Source organism: Electrophorus electricus, chromosome 20 (genome assembly GCF_013358815.1).
Source record: "Electrophorus electricus isolate fEleEle1 chromosome 20, fEleEle1.pri, whole genome shotgun sequence".
Lineage (NCBI taxonomy): Eukaryota > Metazoa > Chordata > Actinopteri > Gymnotiformes > Gymnotidae > Electrophorus > Electrophorus electricus.
Window position 1 is genome coordinate 14,268,338 of NC_049554.1, and position 18,912 is coordinate 14,287,249.

General features: G+C 44.8%; 1 protein-coding gene across 3 annotated transcripts in view; it reads left to right on the forward strand.

The window, feature by feature from the left end:
- phactr3b (phosphatase and actin regulator 3b) overlaps positions 1–12,789 on the forward strand; it is a 34,672-nt gene extending 21,883 nt beyond the window's left edge. For all 3 annotated transcript variants that reach the window (XM_027024801.2, XM_027024809.2, XM_027024817.2), the window contains exons 9-13: positions 9,515–9,570; positions 11,043–11,104; positions 11,559–11,699; positions 11,844–11,920; positions 12,375–12,789. In XM_027024801.2, coding sequence (XP_026880602.2) covers positions 9,515–9,570; positions 11,043–11,104; positions 11,559–11,699; positions 11,844–11,920; positions 12,375–12,390 — 352 coding nt within the window. In that variant the 3' untranslated portion in view covers positions 12,391–12,789. The remainder of the gene's footprint in view (positions 1–9,514; positions 9,571–11,042; positions 11,105–11,558; positions 11,700–11,843; positions 11,921–12,374) is intronic.
- The last annotated feature ends 6,123 nt before the right edge of the window (positions 12,790–18,912 follow it).

An 18,912-nucleotide genomic window follows, 5' to 3' on the forward strand; every position in this document is an offset into this window, starting at 1 on the left:
TTGCAGATTTTACGTTTTCACGCAGACTTGCATTTTTAAGATATTGTCCCCACACTCGACCAGTGAGCAAACCTCTATCGTCCTGCATTAGACTCTGTCAGCTGCTCTGAATTCCCACACAATGCGGCTTAATGCAGTATTAAAGAGGAGCATTTTGAGTATTCCTAGAGGCTCCAGTATGAGTCAATACTGTGCAATATATATCCAGACACGGAGAGGCCGGAGCGTTTAAGAGCCCGCGGTCCGCCTACCTCTGTCTTCTCTTGCCAGTGGTTGGCCTTTGAGAGGGAGCTGGCTTTCCTCCTGGTCTGCTCCTAATATGAGATACCAGGCTTTCTGAGTAGGGGGTCCAAATCGGCTTCAATAAGATCTCCAAGCCTATTAGTTCTCTGTGGCTTGTAGCTTTGAGTTTTCTCGTCCAGCTGAATTCTCTGAGCCTTAGGTGAGCCTGTCAGTTCTCTGTGGCTTGTAGCTTTGAGTTTTCTCATCCAGCTGAATTCTCTGAGCCTTAGTTGAGCCTGTCAGCTCTCTGTAGCTTGTAGCTTTGAGTTTTGTCATCCAGCTGAACTGTCTGAGCCTCAAGTGAACTTCCTTTGATTCCCCACAAAAAAACTCTCCCTGCAGATTCAGAGATTCTCACCTTTGGACTGCGCCATGTCACAAGGGTTTTCTGTATATCCACAGAGAGTGTTACAGCTCTGAGCTCACCCTGCAGATGCTGAAGACTAATCCAGTGGTTCTCCCACACACACATTCACACACACTGCGACTCGTGGCAGGCAGACGTTCAAAAACCTGGCTGCACTGGACTTCTTGCTAGTCGTGGTTTGGAACTTACGATGACTTCTGTGTGAGGCATCTGAGACAGAAAGCCTGGATCAAGCTCCTTCCGGCACGGCAGTGCTGGGCTCATGGAAATACCAGGGGGGACGACAACGACCTATCCCAAATGTGTTAGTTTGCACCCAAGGCCATGGTGAGGCTTCCCTTCATGTCATGTTATCTCAGATGGTTCAATAGTTGAGAGAACTACAGGGAGCCCATAGTACTCGCCCCATGGTGGTGGTGGTAGTGGTGGAGGGGGTCACAGCCTCGCTGGCCTCGCATGGACAGTTCACACAAAGCTCATTCCACTGACACTTGTGGGCCATAGGTGGACCATAGAGCCAGTACAGGGCGGGTGGGGGTTGCGCTGTGTCATGCGGTGCCTAGCGTAATCCACCAGGCCAATAATCGTAAAAATGAAAGAACAGTAAACAAGCTCAGACTACTAATAGGAAACTGTGGTGTGGAGCACATCAGACAGGGGTGAGGAACTCTGGGAAGGCTGGGAAAATGAAGGGAAATCCGTTCACATCAGTTCATGTATGAAGAGAACATGCAGCATAACAGATGGAGGCATTCATACACCTCGCCATGGTTCTAATGTGAGGGCTAGTCCAGCTAAGAGGAACCGCTGTTAAAAGGAGGTCGCGTCCAGGAAAGTTATGTCCACGAGTCATCCAACACAGATGACTAGAGCCTCACGGACTCTGTGTGTGTGTGCATGGGCATGTGCGTGAGCGTGAGCACTCAATGTGCCAGACACAGTGGATAAACACAGCTGCTAGTTCCTCTGGGTCTTAGCACAGCAAGGCATTGTGTCCAGAACTGGGACATGGTGTTGAAGAAATCAGCCTAGCCATCAGGCAGATAAACCATACTCAGAGGACAGAGCAGGTCACTGCTTAGCTAACCAGTTGCTACAAACGTCGTGTCCTATTGTCCAACATGGCGGCGTAGATGCAGGTTATGCGATGCTTGTGTTTTTAATGCATTTGATTGTTGTTCTTTTTAGTATAGTTGAATGTTTCTTTGGGATATAAAAGTGGGTTTAGTTTTTACTACCATTGACATGCAGCGTCTCGAAGAATTGTGGAGTTTTATGTCAAAAGGGATTTTCTTTGCAGCCACTTGGAAAAGTTGGGGCAGCACGATGACTTGGAGGTTGGCACAGTTGCATCTTAGCACGAGGGTCTCGGGTTTGGGTTCCTGTCTGGCTGGAGTTTGCATGTGAGTTCTCTGGAGTTCTCCCCTTGTCTGCGTGGGTTTCCTCCCACAGTCCAAAAATGTGGCAGTTAGGTCAACTGGATACTCTAAATCATCCTGGTGTGTGTGTGTGTGTGTGAGTGTGAGTGTGAGTGAGTGCGTGTGAGTGAGTGCGTGAGTGAGTGTGCGTGTGAGTGTGCGTGAGTGTGTGTGTGTGTGTGTGTGTGTGTGTGAGTGTGTGTGTGTGTGTGTGAGTGTGTGTGTGTGTGTGCGTGTGAGTGAGTGTGAGTGTGAGTGTGTGTGCGTGCGCGTGTGTGTGTGTGTGTGTGTGTGTTCCTAGCGATGAATGATGTACTTTCCTGGGTGTTACCCTCCCTCCCCTGCCCCCGATCCAGGAGGGTGTGGTCTCTGGTTGAGAGGTCACTGTGCGCGATTGGCTGCCATTTCTCCCCGGTGTGTGTGGGTGTTTTGACCAGATGTAAAATCACAGTGCTTATATCACAGTGATTGTAAAGCGTTCTACATAGGTGTAACTCATAATAATAATTTCAGATTTTTGTGGCATGATGTATTGGTGTTTAAGATTAACAAATAGTCACACTGTCTTCGCTTTTAAATGGAACACATTGTGGTAATAAACAGATGGCAAATCTAAGTCTCTGAATGCAATATACTACTATTACCAATAATATCATTTCTATTATATGGGTGTTGCAGGTCTGGGATTATTTTTGTAGTCCTTTGATTGTTTTTGACCCATTATGGGTTGACTGTGGACAGATGCCCAGTACCGTGAGTGTGGCTGTATATTCCTACCTGTTTTTACCTGCTGTCGAGCCCTTTTGGGGAAAGTAGCCTGGAACCGACAGTGCAAACCAGTAACCTCATCACCCTAAAATCATGGTCACGATGTGCCTTTGTGAGCTGGAATTGCGACTTTACTCAGTGTCCTTGTGCGGGCCTGTTATGCTGAGACACACACCTCAGAGACTCCGCCACCATAGCTTTGCTCCCTACGGTCTGGGACTGCCATACTCTGGTAGCTGCTGCGAGTGACTCAGTAAGGCAGGAGCTTGTCGTGCGGCGTGTAACGGCGTGTGACGGCACGCGACGCTGCTGAGGTGTCGGGGCTTGAGTCGGCCCAGCTGATCTCGCTGCAGTGGTTTGTTCTGTCGTTTGTTGGTGGTGGACGCTGACAGCACAGTCAGCCGTTGTGTGGTGGGACCGTTACGCAGCCCTGGTGTTTGCTTCTGCTTTCTGCTGAAATGTCTGGCTGATTACACATCGATCCATGTTCCGTCCCAGCTTTTGTGCGGTGTGTGTGTGTGTGTGTGTGTGTGTGTGTGTGTGTGTGATGCGGTTTAGTGCGTATGGAAGGTTTAATTAGTGGCATGCTAGGCTGAGGGTGGACAGTGGTAGGCGGGGCCAGGAATGTGGGGATGCCGCTTTTATCTCTATTTATAGCTCGCTGTGTTGGCGGAGGAGCACCAGGAGCCCCGATCGACCCTCTGCGTCACGTAGGCTGTTGCTACCGTGAGCAGGCAAGAAATTGTTCCCCCCCTCCCTGCATCCCCTTCTCTCTCTCCCCATACTCCGAGAGAAACAGCCCACCACACCTCCGCGACCTTCCCTGTGGGAGTTAGCCGTCTTGCCTGTATCCCAGCGTCCACTCGAGTTCTGCCGGGGACGACCTTTCTGTCCGTAGCGGCCCGCAAATCGCCAAGGAACCTCTCCACTGGAGGACTAAAAGTAGCCTCTCACTCGTGACTCTCGCCCTGCACAGCACCGCGTGATCGTGGGTAGAGAGGTAAAGGTGGGGGGGGCGGGGTTGGCGTGGGGGGGAGGGGATGGTGGGCTCTGGAAAGAGCTGCTCTTCACAATGCCACAGCTCGCTGTACTTTTTTTAGCTGTCTAATGTAGAAGCTCATTAATGATTTACGAGCAACTGCTGATAGAAAGGTCGTCCCCGGCAGATCTCCAGAGGATGCTGGGATGCAGGGAAGATGGTAGGGGGAAGGGGGGGGGGGGAGTTGGTGCTACAGGGGCATCTAGGGGGAGGGAGGGAGATGAGGGCAGCAGGATGTGGGTGTGGCAGGGAGGAACCGGGCAGTGGGGCATTTCGAGGGGGCAGGACAGGGCGGGGGGTGGTACAGAGCAGATGAGCTGCTTGCATCGCTCGAGTCGGTGTGCTCTGATAGCTCAGCGTGGGACTATCAGGACGCCCACTTGCATCTGTTTCTCTACGCCACGCACATTTTCGCGCACACACACACACACACAGCTCAGCAATTAAAATTGCTAATCGTAATAGGCTCTATTCCAAGAAAATATCTGTATTCTTTGAATCACATGCAATTATGCTGGTATGGAAGCATAAGGAAGAGGAAGTGATGTCTGTATGGGCCCTCTACAGAGAGTTCATGCACCTCGTATTCTCTGTTTGATTAGGGTTTATTCTACCTGCTCGTGACACACAGTACTGCAGCTTTTCCACAGCAAACCCCAAATACAGAAAAAGGCATATTCCATGTTCCCACGCAGAACAAAAGGAGGAAAACTGGGGGGCAAAAAAGTATTTATTGTAACTGGTACAATTCAAAACACCATGTCTGTATTAAAAAGGGAAAATCTCTTAATTCTTAGTGGTAGAGCGGTATAAAAGCACACGGCTGGTCTAAGAAAAGGTGATATCTATACTGTAATTATCCTCCTGTAGTCATAGAAGCCCTTCCTGCAAAATCCCGGCGGTTTCTAAAGAAAGCACAGTGAGTTTATAGCCTGCATCCCCCGAGCACCACTCACGACTCACTGGCGAATCCCTTCCGTGATGTACTCCACACAGCCTCTCCCATCCCTGCCATAGTCGCTGGCAACCGGAGTTGCTAGGCAACCGAGTCGAGTCAGTGATGGGTAGCAGTGCCCCTCCGCCCCCCCTCTTTTTCTTTTCTCTCTGGTATCTGCAGGAGTTCCCCTCCGTTTCGGCTGCTGGCGTATTCATCAAACATCTACTGTTTCTAAGACATGGACCATAAACAGTAACACGCCAGGAGCTCACGCCTCACGTTCCTGAGAGGAAGGTGTAAACACAGTCTGTACACACTCCACTGGGCTCACAGAGATCGTGACTGATCTGCACTCGTGTGTAAGATTGTTTATTATGTATTGAAACACACCCACACAAATGCACTCATTGTTTTCTCCCAGATCATCTTTTGCTTCTTATTAATAAGAGTTCGCTTTCAAAATTCTGGCTGATTTTAGACTTTTTGTTTCCTCTTTGTATCATAATCTCCTGTGAGGTTTAGGAAAGAAATTTGAAATTTCAAAACTTTATTGCCTTGGCACTTTTTTAAAAAAAATACCAAAGTGCTGATTTGGAGTTTCTCCTGCATTTTTACTAGCAGTCATTTCTCGGCTAGTCGTTGTCATCTCAAGGCTCTAAAGGACAGGCAGCCTTTCCGCTGCACCTCCCCTCCCTCTAGAGGGAAGCACAACGGTACCCCCCCCGCTGGGTCTCTCATGCTAGTTTGGACCGGCTACCTCAGTAGAAAAGCAGCACTATCGATTATCGACTAACTGAACCCGGCTAAGTAACGAGCAGTATTGTAACCAGGCAACAGCCTGGACCCTGTATCATAGGAGTCGGCGCACAGTTAATGCCAGTGCCGGATATTACATAGCCTGTGAGTGCTTAAAAACACACACACACGCACACCAGAATTCTGGAATTACATGCCGTCACTGCATTACTTTGACAACCCGCATTTAAAGTCCTGCATTTCCATCTGAAGACAATTGCTAATTACTGGTTGTCATGATGTTGCTCACATTTACACATTTAGCCTATAAATCGCTCTCATCTTGTCATTCTGCTCGTCTTTATTGCTTCAGAGTTACACGTAGGAAAAATTCCCCAAGTAAATGTTTGTTCCCCATTGACCAGTGTTACAAAGCGATGACAAATATGTTAAGACAAGTGAAGTTATGTGGGTGTGGTAGGACAATCAAAAGCTAATTAATTTTATTTTCCTAATCGAATTAATGTATAGACATGGTGAACTGTCCAGCAAAACACGTCCTCCACAGATGCGAACAATAAGAGTCGTCTTCATCGATTACTGCAAAAGGTGGAGTTACACTGTGGACTACTGATGGCCACTGGCCTTGGAAGAAAATCATTATTTATACCAAACAATGATCAGTTTGTGTTTGTTCCCTTTTTAAAGCACAGAAATTGATTCCGCGTGTTTACAGACAAGCACGGGTCTGGTCTAAGAGTTAAAAGGTCAGAAGCAAAAATGCTGCCTCAGTTTAGTCCAGTTCATTACATTTCACGTTAAATTAGGGGTTAGCAATTCAAGACAGTACTATGTGCACTATTCATATTTATAAGAAGCAAGGCGATGACGTTGGAGAATATTCCAGGCTGAACCCAAACCATGCAGATCTATCGTTTGGAGATCTCTCAGTGGTATTTCAAAATGAAGCCTGTGGTTGGGGTCTCATGCTTGGCTGTGTTTTAGAGAACATGACTGCTGATTCTGGTGGGTTTGAAGCTGGACTCACGTTGTCCCCTCGGAGGGAGGCGCAGGGGCCCAGACATAGGCTCCATGTTCTTCATCTCCCTCAACCCGCTGCGCACTAAAGGGCAGGTCTGATCTGATCAATTATTGAGCTCCAGCTCAGGGGGGCTTTCATGATTTGGCTTTTTAATTCTTCAGACGGTTCCTCCTTTGTGGTGTGGTAGATGAAAAGGTACGTTTGCTGGTGGCATCCTCTCCACTGTGCTCCACTACCTTATGAGGCACCGACCCTCAGTACCTCTTCTGGGCACTTGGTTGTGTAAGATTGTTTACAGCTATGCTAATACATCCAGAGAGTGAAGCGCCCTCCTGTCTGATCTCCATCTTCCACCCAAAAGGAGCTCGAAGCTCGGAAACACATGACGGCCTTGACGTCAGAAGCACCCCGCTCGCTCTCGGGAAGTTACATAAAACCTCAGACCCTCTCATCCTCGAAATAGAAGCGAACCTTTTAGCCGTTCCTCTCAAGCACAGGCCTTCAGGTGTCCTGGCGTCTGCTCAACGTTGTGAGCATCATCAAACCCCTCACTTTCGGTCCAGTCCCACTTGCCGATCTCCCGGGGTTGTCGGCAGTGCCGGAAGCCCGAGCGTTAAAGCGCAGCGAGGCAGCTACAGTAAGGACAGCTGTCTTCCGCGCTCTGCCACCCCGTACAGCAGGTCCTTCCCTCACCAACGCATCCATTTTACAGTTCACCTGATGCGTCATGGCATTCTAGCGAGGTATGTGGAAAAGCCCTGCCAGGACACGGCTCTAAAGGGTCTGTGAGCGGAAGCCGAGGGTGGCAGTTGCTTTGCTGAGAAGGTCCTACCTTAGAAGTTACGTGGTCTAGAATCATAGCCCTTGCTAAACGTTCTTGAATATTATCACGTGTGCTTTTGTAGGTTTAAATGCATTAAATGCGTTTTGAGGTCCTTTGCTATGTTGGCGTTCTTGCAGGTTGGGTGTGCACTAATCTCAGAGTTGGCACCTGTTTTCAGTGCCATACACTGTAGGATATGCTATTTCAAGTAAATGTGGTTACTTCCTGGGCTTTCTTTGTCAGATTATTTTAAGCCTGTACGTCACAATGAAATCAGCCCACCTCCTGTCATTGAGCAGCAGGCAGACCGAGGAATCGCGCCTTGTTTCAGCCAAAAGCCCACTAATTGCACTAATCCCCTGGTCCAAGGCAGGCTTCCAAGCAGCCTGGCTTTTTGTCTGTGCGACTTCATCGTATGAAGGTCTGTTTTGAGGCTGCGACGTACAGTGACACCTCACCTGGTATCTGCATGCTGCTGCTTTATTTGGACCGCTCTCCCAGGTGTCCCTGCATACACCTAGCATTTCCAGGACCTGCGCCAAGCAGGAGTCCCAAAATAGATTCTGCTTATTCAGGGAGCAGTTTTTGGTGCAATCAGCAGCTTGTGCAAATCAAGTACTTTTTATTTTTGTTGCAACCTTAAGCCTGCCGTGGGTTTGAATTATGGCCATCAATTCCTCACCATGGAATCATCCGTTAGTCGATGAGGGAGAACACATTCAATTGACCACTGATGGCTGCCACTGGATCCTTAATTAGAAGCTGTCACTGGGCAAAAAAAATGAGGAAAAATAGCGCAAGGCCTAGCAACAAACGTCTCTGTTCGTGGAGATGAATGACTGTTATGCAATTTATTACAATAACGCTGTAAATGAGATGCAAAATAGAATAAATTTTCTAGACGAGTAACACTCACTGTATCGTGGTCCAGTCACCGCGTGCAAAGCTTTCTGGAACACCTTTGGATTGCTTTTCTGAAAGTCAGATATTTTTACTGTAAAAATGCAGAGCGTTTATTTTCGGTTCAGACGTTCGAAGAACCTTTCTTGTCCAACTACATATAGATATGGCATAGCTGCAGAAATGTGTGCAGTGCATTTTATATTCACCTGCTAGTTTTGCTCGCCACTCTTATTTTTGGCCAAGGTGTCTCGGTTTTTTTTTTCTTTCACTATACTGAATATGGTCTAATTTACGAATTTTTGACGCCTTAATTCGCGTCGAGGTAACCCTAGGCAAGCTCAGGCGCGCGCACACAATAGGAAAAGCCGAGGACGTCTACTGTTCAGTCCCCTCGTTTGAAACATGAAAACATCATTTCATTAGTAAAATCCCAAAGCTACCGGCCATTAAAAAAATGTTTAAAAAAAAACCAAACCAAAAAAAAAACATGCTTCACATAAATATGTGCAAATAAACATTACAGCGTTACGTTGTCGCAAATATCCTACATATTTCGTATAATCAGACTATAAAATGAAAACACAGGCTATAAATAGACATCGAGTTATTTGTGCTGTGTGCTGGAGCTCGGGAGATGACTGCGTTCCCCTTACTGCAGCAGTATCTCTAGGCGAGCACTGAGTGTGCGTGGGAATTTCTCGCGCAACGCCCCCTTGCACAAATTATGCAGGGCAGAAGAAAAGGAGGCTGGCTCGCGAGTAGCACGCCACTTTGAGCAGCGCTCGCAGTCGCGAGGCAGGGTTCGGACGGCACAAACCGCGCATCTGTAGAGTTTCATATCACTCTTTGATTAGGATATAGGGGCGTTTATACGGTCTGTTTTCTATGACGCGATGGATCTTGCATTCCCGTGTGCCGACGAACAAAAGCATTTAATCCTTTAAAGTATAATCAGGGAATTCTAAAGCGGAGATAATTTACATCTGTCTGCTTTCCCGATGTGGAAATCCTCCAGTCTGCATCAGCCACTGCGATGCTTGTACTCAAGATGGGACTCGGGAAAGTGTTTTAGGATGTGCACGTTGCGGGGACTCCCACACGCGCGCAGGCATTCCGGCTGCTAATCGAGGACCGTGAGAGACTGGCTTTTGGAGACTAGAGGAAAATGGTCCAGAACGTGATTTTGGTGTTCTTTCGCAGGAGGCTGAGTCAGCGACCAGCTGTAGAAGAACTGGAAAGTCGGAACATCCTCAAACGTAAGTATGGAGCGCGACTTGCGTTTGTAGGCAGAAGATCTGCGCGCGCGTCCAGGTCCAGGTCCAGGTCCAGGTGCAGGTGGAGAGCAATCAGACCCACTCCTGCAGAGCGAATGCAATGGTCGACGTGTACTTTACTTGTTACACCAAACAAACGCCGAGTCATAACTTATTAATCAAAGGCTACAGAAGCTATCACTTAATAAGTTTCTACACTATTGAATTATTCATTTTTACAGAGCTATTACTGCACGTTTTATTGCTAAAATCTAAAACAATAAAAATTTGTATTTGGCAAGGAAGGTAAAATTGTAAAGGACAACTTGGACAACCTTTAAGCAATTATTGCAGCCATTTACTTATTTAGTTTTAAAACCAAATTCTAATTAAATATTTTCCAACTTAAAAAGCAATGTTTCAGTACAAGTGACAGGACATGGTTTGGCAGAAAAATCCAAATGCATTAACAAATAATTTAATTTGGAAATCTGGTTTAAAATCATTGTACGAGCTCCAAGTGTTTATAACAGACGCACAGAGAAGCTGCTCACTGCTGCATCACTGGTTACAAATGTTTAGTGAAATAAAAATGCATGTTATTAAAATGTACAATCATTCACATAGGATTTTTACTGTTGTCTTGTATTGTAATGACACACATCCCATAAACTGATACATAATAAATACCAACTCCTGAATAGTGTGAAAACAAAAGTAAGTGATATTTTCAGATTATTTTTAGCAGGCAACTGTGTTAAACGCCCCTATGAGGTCTACGTCCATGTGGGTTTGTCTGAACTCTGGCTTGGAATGGGACACCTGCTTGCAGGCTCCTGACAGCTGTTCCCCGTCTTTGAGAGCGTGCTTCTTAACTAAAACTGCCACAAGGTCTTGTTAGAAACGACTGAAATTGTTCTTTCCCTAACGAGCTAATGGAGAACCATTGAAGGAATATCCGACAAGCTGTCAGACCCTGCTTAACTGCGTTTGAGTGATTTGAGTGCTGTAATCAGCACAGCAAGGCCAAAATCACTCCGATTTGACAGCGGGGGAAAGTGATGGGGTAAGAAAATGAGGGCGGTTCATTAACTCTGTTCTCAAGGACATCAAGCCTACATGTGTAATGAGGACAAATGCCACCCTGTCGTTCCTGTAGTCCTGCAGACAGGACGCGGGTCTTTCTGTCTTCCTGTCTAGGACAGCTGCCAGCACCGGTTTAGGGGCCTGGTACTGTTTGGGTCAGTGGCTACTGTACTGACTAATTTTGTGCCTGAATGAACTACAGATTTTCATATCGTACCTTTACAGATTTGGAAAACATTGTGCACCTGGTGTCCCTCCTGTGGTGTAGGACTGAGAGCTCTGGGGTCTCTGTGCCCCTCAGACGCGTCTCAGCCGTGTGCGTCTTTGTTACTTTTCTTTTGTTCTCATTTCTTTTTCTCTAATGTAATGATTTGTTATTGTCCTCCCAGAGAGGAATGACCAGACAGAACAAGAGGAGAAGAGGGAAATTAAACAGAGGCTGAACAGAAAGGTATGAGTTGCTGTCTTAAAAAATATTAATCCTATTCCCCCCCCCCCCACACACACACCCACACACCCAATCTGAATCCAAATCCTAGTCAAAATCATAAACAGTCTGGCAATGCCACTCACACTGCATAGCACACAGAGTTCTCAGTACGGTGAAGAGCAGATGTGGAATTATAACAGTAATACCAACATAATTTCCACAACAAGTTAATGGCCCATTCTTAGTAAAATTATATCATGAGAATTGGGTTTAATGAGAACTTCTGTTAGATATTAATAAACCTTAAAAATGTTGCCATCATGCAAACTCTTAAATCGTGACATATTGACGTACTGGAGTTGTCAAAAACTGGCTCACTGTACGCTGGCTGAGGTTTGGGTGGCCACACACCCTGGTCAGGCATTTGGCCCTTTGCTTGACCTCCAGCTGAATGTCTCCCACGTTCTCTGCGCAGCTGAACCAGCGTCCCACGGTCGACGAGCTGCGTGACCGCAAGATCCTCATCCGCTTCAGCGACTACGTGGAAGTGGCCAAAGCTCAGGACTACGACAGACGAGCAGACAAGCCATGGACTAGGCTGTCCGCCGCTGACAAGGTACGGCGTCCCGTGCTGAAGCAGTGGTCAAGCCCACCTTCCGCTGAGCCGATTTCCTGTTGTTTTGTGTGTGTTATATATTCCAATGCAAATGCTCGTGTGCATTTTTTTAACGTTTTTTTTATTTATGTTTGTGCCTTTCAGGCAGCAATACGTAAAGAGCTAAATGAGTTCAAGAGCAATGAGATGGAGGTGCACGCCTCGAGCAAGCACCTCACCAGGTGTGTGTCCGTCAAATGCTGTAGGAGCGCAGTATTATTGTTTACTCCAGGGGCTGGCGTACTGTTTAGCTGACCTTCTCTCCGAGTGCTAAAAATGCTTTTGAGTACAGGTGTGAGGAAAGTCGGTGTAAATATAACCCCCGCTCTGTGGAATGTGTGGAGTCTGCACTCTGTAGAAGCAGCTGACATGGATAACAAATGCCCCCCCCCCCCCCACCCTACATTCAGCTCATATTTGTTGTGTAGGAGTCCTTATTTTAGTAAACAAGAATAACCATTAGCTTAGCAGCTGAGGTCCCAGACTTTATTGCTGTGCACAGCTTTCTTTTTTTATGGAACACACTTTTTATTTACTAATTATACTCCTGTGATTTATGACAGCCTCTCTAGGAGACCCAGTGAGTGCTTAAAGGTGTCCTGTCTCTCTGTCCCTCCCTGCTGTTCCCTGCTTCAGGTTCCACCGGCCATAGCAAGGTTTCTTCTGTGAAGAAAATGCTGGACATCAAAGGAAGCCCCTCAGGAGGATCTTTCCTGTGCTCGCGCCTAGTTCCTGGTCCCTGGTTCTGTGCTCACACCTGGTTCCTGGTCCAAGGTGGGCCTGCTCTTCTGGGCATTTGTGAACCTTGGAGGCTATGTCTCTATGTCTCTGGAGCTCAAGCCTGGAGTAACGAGGTTTTGCGCATCTTTGAAACTCTGCTCAGCCAAGCTACACTTCTCGATAAATTTGTGTACCTGATTTTATTGATTATTTTTGGGGGGAGTTTTCGCTTCAGGAGAAGCGTAATGAAGGATGGAACACAAGCAACCCAGGCTGTATTTTAACAGACTCTTTTTAAAATGTTTGCTTTTCGATGCCAATAGTGGGGATATGAGGGGTGTTGTATGGGGGGGAGGGGGGGTGTTGCATGTGACTAACTCAAAGTGCTTTTCCCTCACCAGTGCTGGTACTGTGGTCACACCACAATGAGCTTGTGGACTCCCACTAAAACTTGATTTTCATATCGGCTGTATAAATGTCAGTCTGAGAAACAGGAATTCATGTCTTACCTTTGTAAGTGCTATTTATTGTCTGCACAATACAAGTTTTGCATTTTTAAGAAACAAACGTGTGTTTTTTGATGGATGGATGCGCGGGTGGGTACATATTTGGGTGGATGCATTATGAGCATGACTACTGAGTGGAACGTGAAATGGTGCACGTTTAGATCACAAGACTACTTGTTAATTTTGTTAATCCGGGACATTCCCGGCCCAAGTTTCACAAAGCATCACAGTGTCGTGAAGCACGTTCAGAGAAACACTTGCTCTGTTGCATCCTAGTCATCTCCAGTCTAACTTTGTGGGGTGCTCTGTCCAATGTGGTTTGTCCAGGAGATGATTGGTGTTCCCAAAGCTCGACACATATAATATATATATATATATATATATATATATATATATATATATATATATATATATATATATATATATATATATATATATATATATATATATATATATATATATATAATGCACACAGTTATGAGCAAAATAATAGTGTGTTTAAAACAACTGAGAAAAAGATCAATCATAATCATAAAAGCATTTATTTCCATATACACAAAGGCACTGGGAGCATGGCACATTCAATTATAAATGAAAACATGAACGAAATAAAAATTTAAACTGAAAATGAAGAGAAAAGAATAACGGGCTGTTCAGAAAAATAGCAGTGTCTTCATTTTCATTTACAAACTCGAATATTTACAGTATAAACTGAAAGTTGCTTTAGATCTGTGTGGCATGGAGTCAACTAACATCTGACACCTGCAAACAGATATTCCAGCCCAAACTGACTAGACTACATTCCACAGTTCTTCTGAATTTTTGGGTTTTGCATCAAAAACAGCATTTTTTTTTTGTCACTCCACAAATTCTCAATGGGATTGAGGTCTGGGGATTGGGCCAGCAACTTCATAACATCAATCTTGTTGGTCTGGAGCCAGAATGTTGCCCGCTTGCTGGTGTGTTTGGGGTCATTGTCCTGCTGAAACACCCATTTCAAGGTCATTTCTTCTTCAGTATAAGGCAACATGACCTCTTCCACTATTTTCATATATTCAAACTAGTCCATGGTGCCTGGTATGCGATAAACGGGTCCGACTCCAAAGTATGAGAAACATCCCCAAACCATTATGCTTGCACCTCCATGTTTTACAGTCTTCACAGTGTACTGTGGCTTGAATTCTGCATTTATGGGTCATCTCACAAACCGTCTGTGGCCTTTAGACCCAATAAGAACAATCTTGCTCTCATCTGTCCATAGAATGCTCCACCACTTCTCTTTAGGCCAGTCAGTGTGTTCTTTGGTAAACTGTAACCTTTTCAACACGTCTTTTGTTCAGCAATGGTACTTTACGACGGTTTCTTGTAAATAGTTTGGCTTCACGTAGGCGTCTTCTGATTGTTGCAGTACTCACAGGTAACTGAAGATCTTTGATTTCCCTGGAGCTGATCATTGGATGCTTCTTTGCCATTTTTGTTGTTCTATGATCTATGCGGATGGTAGTATTTATTTTCCTACCACGTGGGTTTTGTTTGCCATTTTAAAGCATTTGAGATCATTTTAGCTGAGCAGCCAATTATGTTTTGCACTTCTTTATATGTTTTCCCCTCTCCAATCAACTTCTTAATCAAAGTTCTCTCTCCTTCGGTGCAACGTCTGGAACGACCCATTGTACTCGCTGAGCAAGGGCTACAACCAGAAGGTGCAACATTTGCTGCTCCCTTCTTTCTCTTCTTTCATAGAATGAATGACCTCGCTAATTCAACTCCACACGGCTATTAATTTGAACACGCCCAATTACACCCAATTAGCAGCGTGCATGTCATGACTGTTGATTCTGTCGGCTGCCCATTACTCGGCTACACCTAGTCATGAATTTTTTCCCATGTCGTATTATCTTTTCTGCCAAAATCAGTAATTAAATACATTAGTGATGTTAAACTGCTATTATTTTGCATATAACTCTCTCTCTCTCCCTCTCTCTCTCTCTCCCTCTCTCTCTCTCACTAATAATAACAATAACAATAAATGGTGTGCAGTTACAATATAACAGTAGTATTTGTAGCTACAGGAAAATATATATTTAGAATAAACATATATAGACATATTTGTGCTATGTAATGATTAACAAGTGCAGGAGAAAGTGGAAGAAGGATGAGGAGGGGGTGCTGATCAGTGTGAGGTCAGACTGTCCTCGGGTATTGTGTTATATAAAAGAGACTAAAGATGTAGAGATGGGAAAAACTGCAAATCAGCAAAGCACACAGTGTCTGCACAGCTCAGACAGCTTTTCAGTCCTGATATATATAATCAGCAGCAATGCTGAAGTGTTCTGTTATTTCTGTATTTCTTGTGTAATTCATGGCAATTTGCAATTTTTGTAAGCCGGACAGAGGTCCTTCGTCAGCTTTGCGTGGAATGTGCCTATATCTCAAAGCCTCCACTCAGACACCCTTGGAGTTAATCTTCCATATTCTCTCTTTCTTCTTTTAGTCCATGCAATTTTGTTTCAAGTTTTTCATATTCCTTACTTTGGATGCATTTCCATCACCTAGAACTGCCACATTTATACTGCTGCGGTCTTCTGTATCCCACTCTCGCAGTCCGATGACATGCAGGGCATACGTGTTTGTGTTTGGTCTTATTCTTCCCATTCATCTGTTTCTTGGGGACTTGCCTTATCTTATGGACGAACCTGCAAGAGGGAAACGTTCTGCCTCATGGTACCCGTGTGACTGGAATATCCCCAGGTATGTGTAGCTGACCTCTACCCCGTTACACGGCCTTGTAGAAGATCAATTCCTTAACATATATCCAGAACATTTTTTCCAAAAACTATTGTTGATGATGCGGTCCTTCAAATCATACGCTGTCATTTTTAAGGTGTCCTGCTTGAAGCACATGTTAAACTGTTACATCATGTTATCACTGAGCTGAGAGCTGAGACAAAACCCAAAATGGCAACGTAACTGCATCAGAAAGAGAAGCAAGAGTGGGTTCTGCTGTCTCCATGTCACACTCAGTTATTCATCATATATTTATTTATCATCGTTTATTTCACAGGAGAAGCTATTGTTCTTCTTCATAAACCTGAGAGAAGCACAATAACAATAAATTATGTATCGTCAGTGAAGTATATGTCGTATATCGCACAAACATTACTTCTTTGGCCCTACCCCCACCCCTGGCCTCACACGTGTGCACACACACAGAAATGAACTCGTACATACACGTGGACATTTTGCAAATGTAAAACCTGATTCTCCTCTATACTATTCTGTATCTTCATTGTGTCTCTCGTAATGTACACGGCCCACAAGCACTACGTGTAGAAGGCCGCTGACTGTTAAAGGCTCTTCCCAGTGTGATCCACTGCTGTCTGTCATAAAACTGCCCCACGGTCATTACATAACTGCCCTGCCACCTCGTTTCCTCACCATTTGCTTTATCATGCCTCCCTTGGATGCCCGAGACTTGTTAAACTGATCTACAGCATGCTGATGCCCTGCTGGTGCTGATGCTGACCACTTCTGATTCATGTACCAGGGTTTGTTTGTTTGTTTGTAAATATAAACAGGGCTAAAAGGTCCTCTTCTTCCCGACATCTTTTAAACTGCTGTGTGCATGCAGGACCAGCCTAGTTTCCTTTAAATGTCTTTATTTGTCATTTGATGTGAAAGCAAATGATGCAAGATTAGACCCACATCCATTATCTTAGAACGCAGCAACATATTTTAGGGTATGTGTCTGAGTCAGCAATTCTCACAGCTCCACATAAACTATTTTGTAGCTATGTACTCACAAAATATGTAGCTACATAAACATGCCATAGGTATTTTTGCTATATAGCTACTGTAGAATACATCAATTCTCAAGACTAATTTGCAAACCCAAGAATACTGATGCTATGTACAACAGAATACCACAGAGGGGCTACTTTCTGACTGCTCAAAGTGCTTTTAACCTTTTGATTACAGGGCCAGATACTTCCATATAATCCAGAGTGATTAATATTAATGAAGGCATTTAAAGATCATGCATAAATAATAGGGTTGGGTATAGCTCCACCCCTTTATGCTTCTAAACCTGGGTCAGCCTTTTAAATGGAGTCATGAATGTCTTTACTGACCCAGTAACACATCTCAGCTGTTCATCCTTTATTTTCTTGCCATTTTGTTCACCCAGTGTAAGTGTGCTCTGATTGAAGGTCCTGCCATCCTCTCCTTTTGAAACCCCATCTTTCTGAGTCTATGCTTGTGGAACTCCTTGACCCAGGCTGAAGTTACTCCCCGACAGCACATCGTTCAGGACAGTTTGGGATTTGCATGGTGAAGGAGCAGCACTCGAAGAGTCATGACTCCTCCAGGTGAGACAATGTCTGGAAGCCAGCAAAGTCACTGGAAATCAAGCTAAGCACTAGATGTGTCAGAAAGCACGGTGTGAAAGGCTTAGGAAAAACCAAAGACTAGCAGGCACATGTAGACTGGGTTTAAGACTGGGTTACCCTGCGATCTCAATAAGTAACCAGCAGCACAGTAGAATTTTCACAGGGAATGGAAATTCACATGGAAAATCTGCATTAAATATGAGCAGTCAAATGTTCTTTTTTATTGTTTTGTGTATCATTTATTCTTGTAGAATGAATGCAATATTTGCATTTCTTTGTGTTTATGAAAAGAACTTTCAGAATCTGCCATGTTTGGCACCCTCTCATGTAAGTAATTTAATTAGACTGAAAACAAGCAGGTTTCTTCTTTAATTTGTACGAATGTGACCACAGGTAATGTAGGGGCGGAACAGTTGAGAAGCTCCTTCAGAACCAGAGAGAAAAGGTACAGTTCATTTTAAGGGTCCTTCTGTTTTGCTAAAAAAAAAAATCCTTACCTTCCTCACCCTACCCAGCAGCGCCATCTTGAGGTGAAGAAGAAAACCACACATCCAGCAATGCATTTGAGAGAAATACTGTTACAAATCCAGGCAGTCTGGGTCTCAACCAGGTTAGTCATTTGAAGCGTAGCAGATTGGACAACACTTGGGCTATATTTGAGGTGATTACTACTTATTACAGTAAAGCACAATAATCCACAAATTTATGAATAATTACATACAGCAAGATATATTTTGTCTGCCTTTTTGGTCGATGTGTGCAAGAAAAATCTAACTTTTTCTTGTAAAGCCAGCAGAGAATATACTCCATTTCACAAGACGTGCCGGGGCAGCTAACCTGAAACAGACACATGGATGAATGCCTGCCTCCAATTCCACTGTGCCACAGGCTGCCAGAGGGGTGATGGGAGCCTCTGGCACAGGGCCAGAATCTCTGGGCCGTAAGGAAAGCAGAAATACTGAAGGTGAGAATCTTAACTTGTTAATCACAGATAAGCTGTGTATGGCAGTGAAGTGATGTTTTTCTTATCAAGGAAAGTGGGAGAGTTTTTGATTTGAAATCAGATCTTGCCCAATCAGGTTCTATGAGGCAGATAGGCATGCTGGGACACTCAGGATTACATTTCTAGGTGTAATTCACCGAAGGGGGAGCAGTGTCTCTGGGCTTTCAGAAAATTGGGTCAAGAGACAGACGAGTGAAAACTGCAGAATGTTTTCAGAACTCAGGGAGGATTAATTCTGTCCTAGAGATATGACATAGTACAGCAGATCAACCAACCAGCCAGGCAGAAGGCATGATTGCTCCTTAGTGGGGGTGGGGGGTTACATATGAAGATAAAGTTATTTAGATATAAAACATGAACAATTTTTAAAAAGTATCCTCTCTCCTGAATCAGTTTATGTTTTCTAAATTATGTGAAGCAAGTCAGATTAAGCCATGGTCTAGTTTAAAAACAAAAACCTAACCTTTAACCCCAACCATAAATGAAAGAAAGAATAAAGCATCCATAAAGTAAATTGGTTATAGATTATATTAAAAAAGGGAAAGACTGTTGGATGG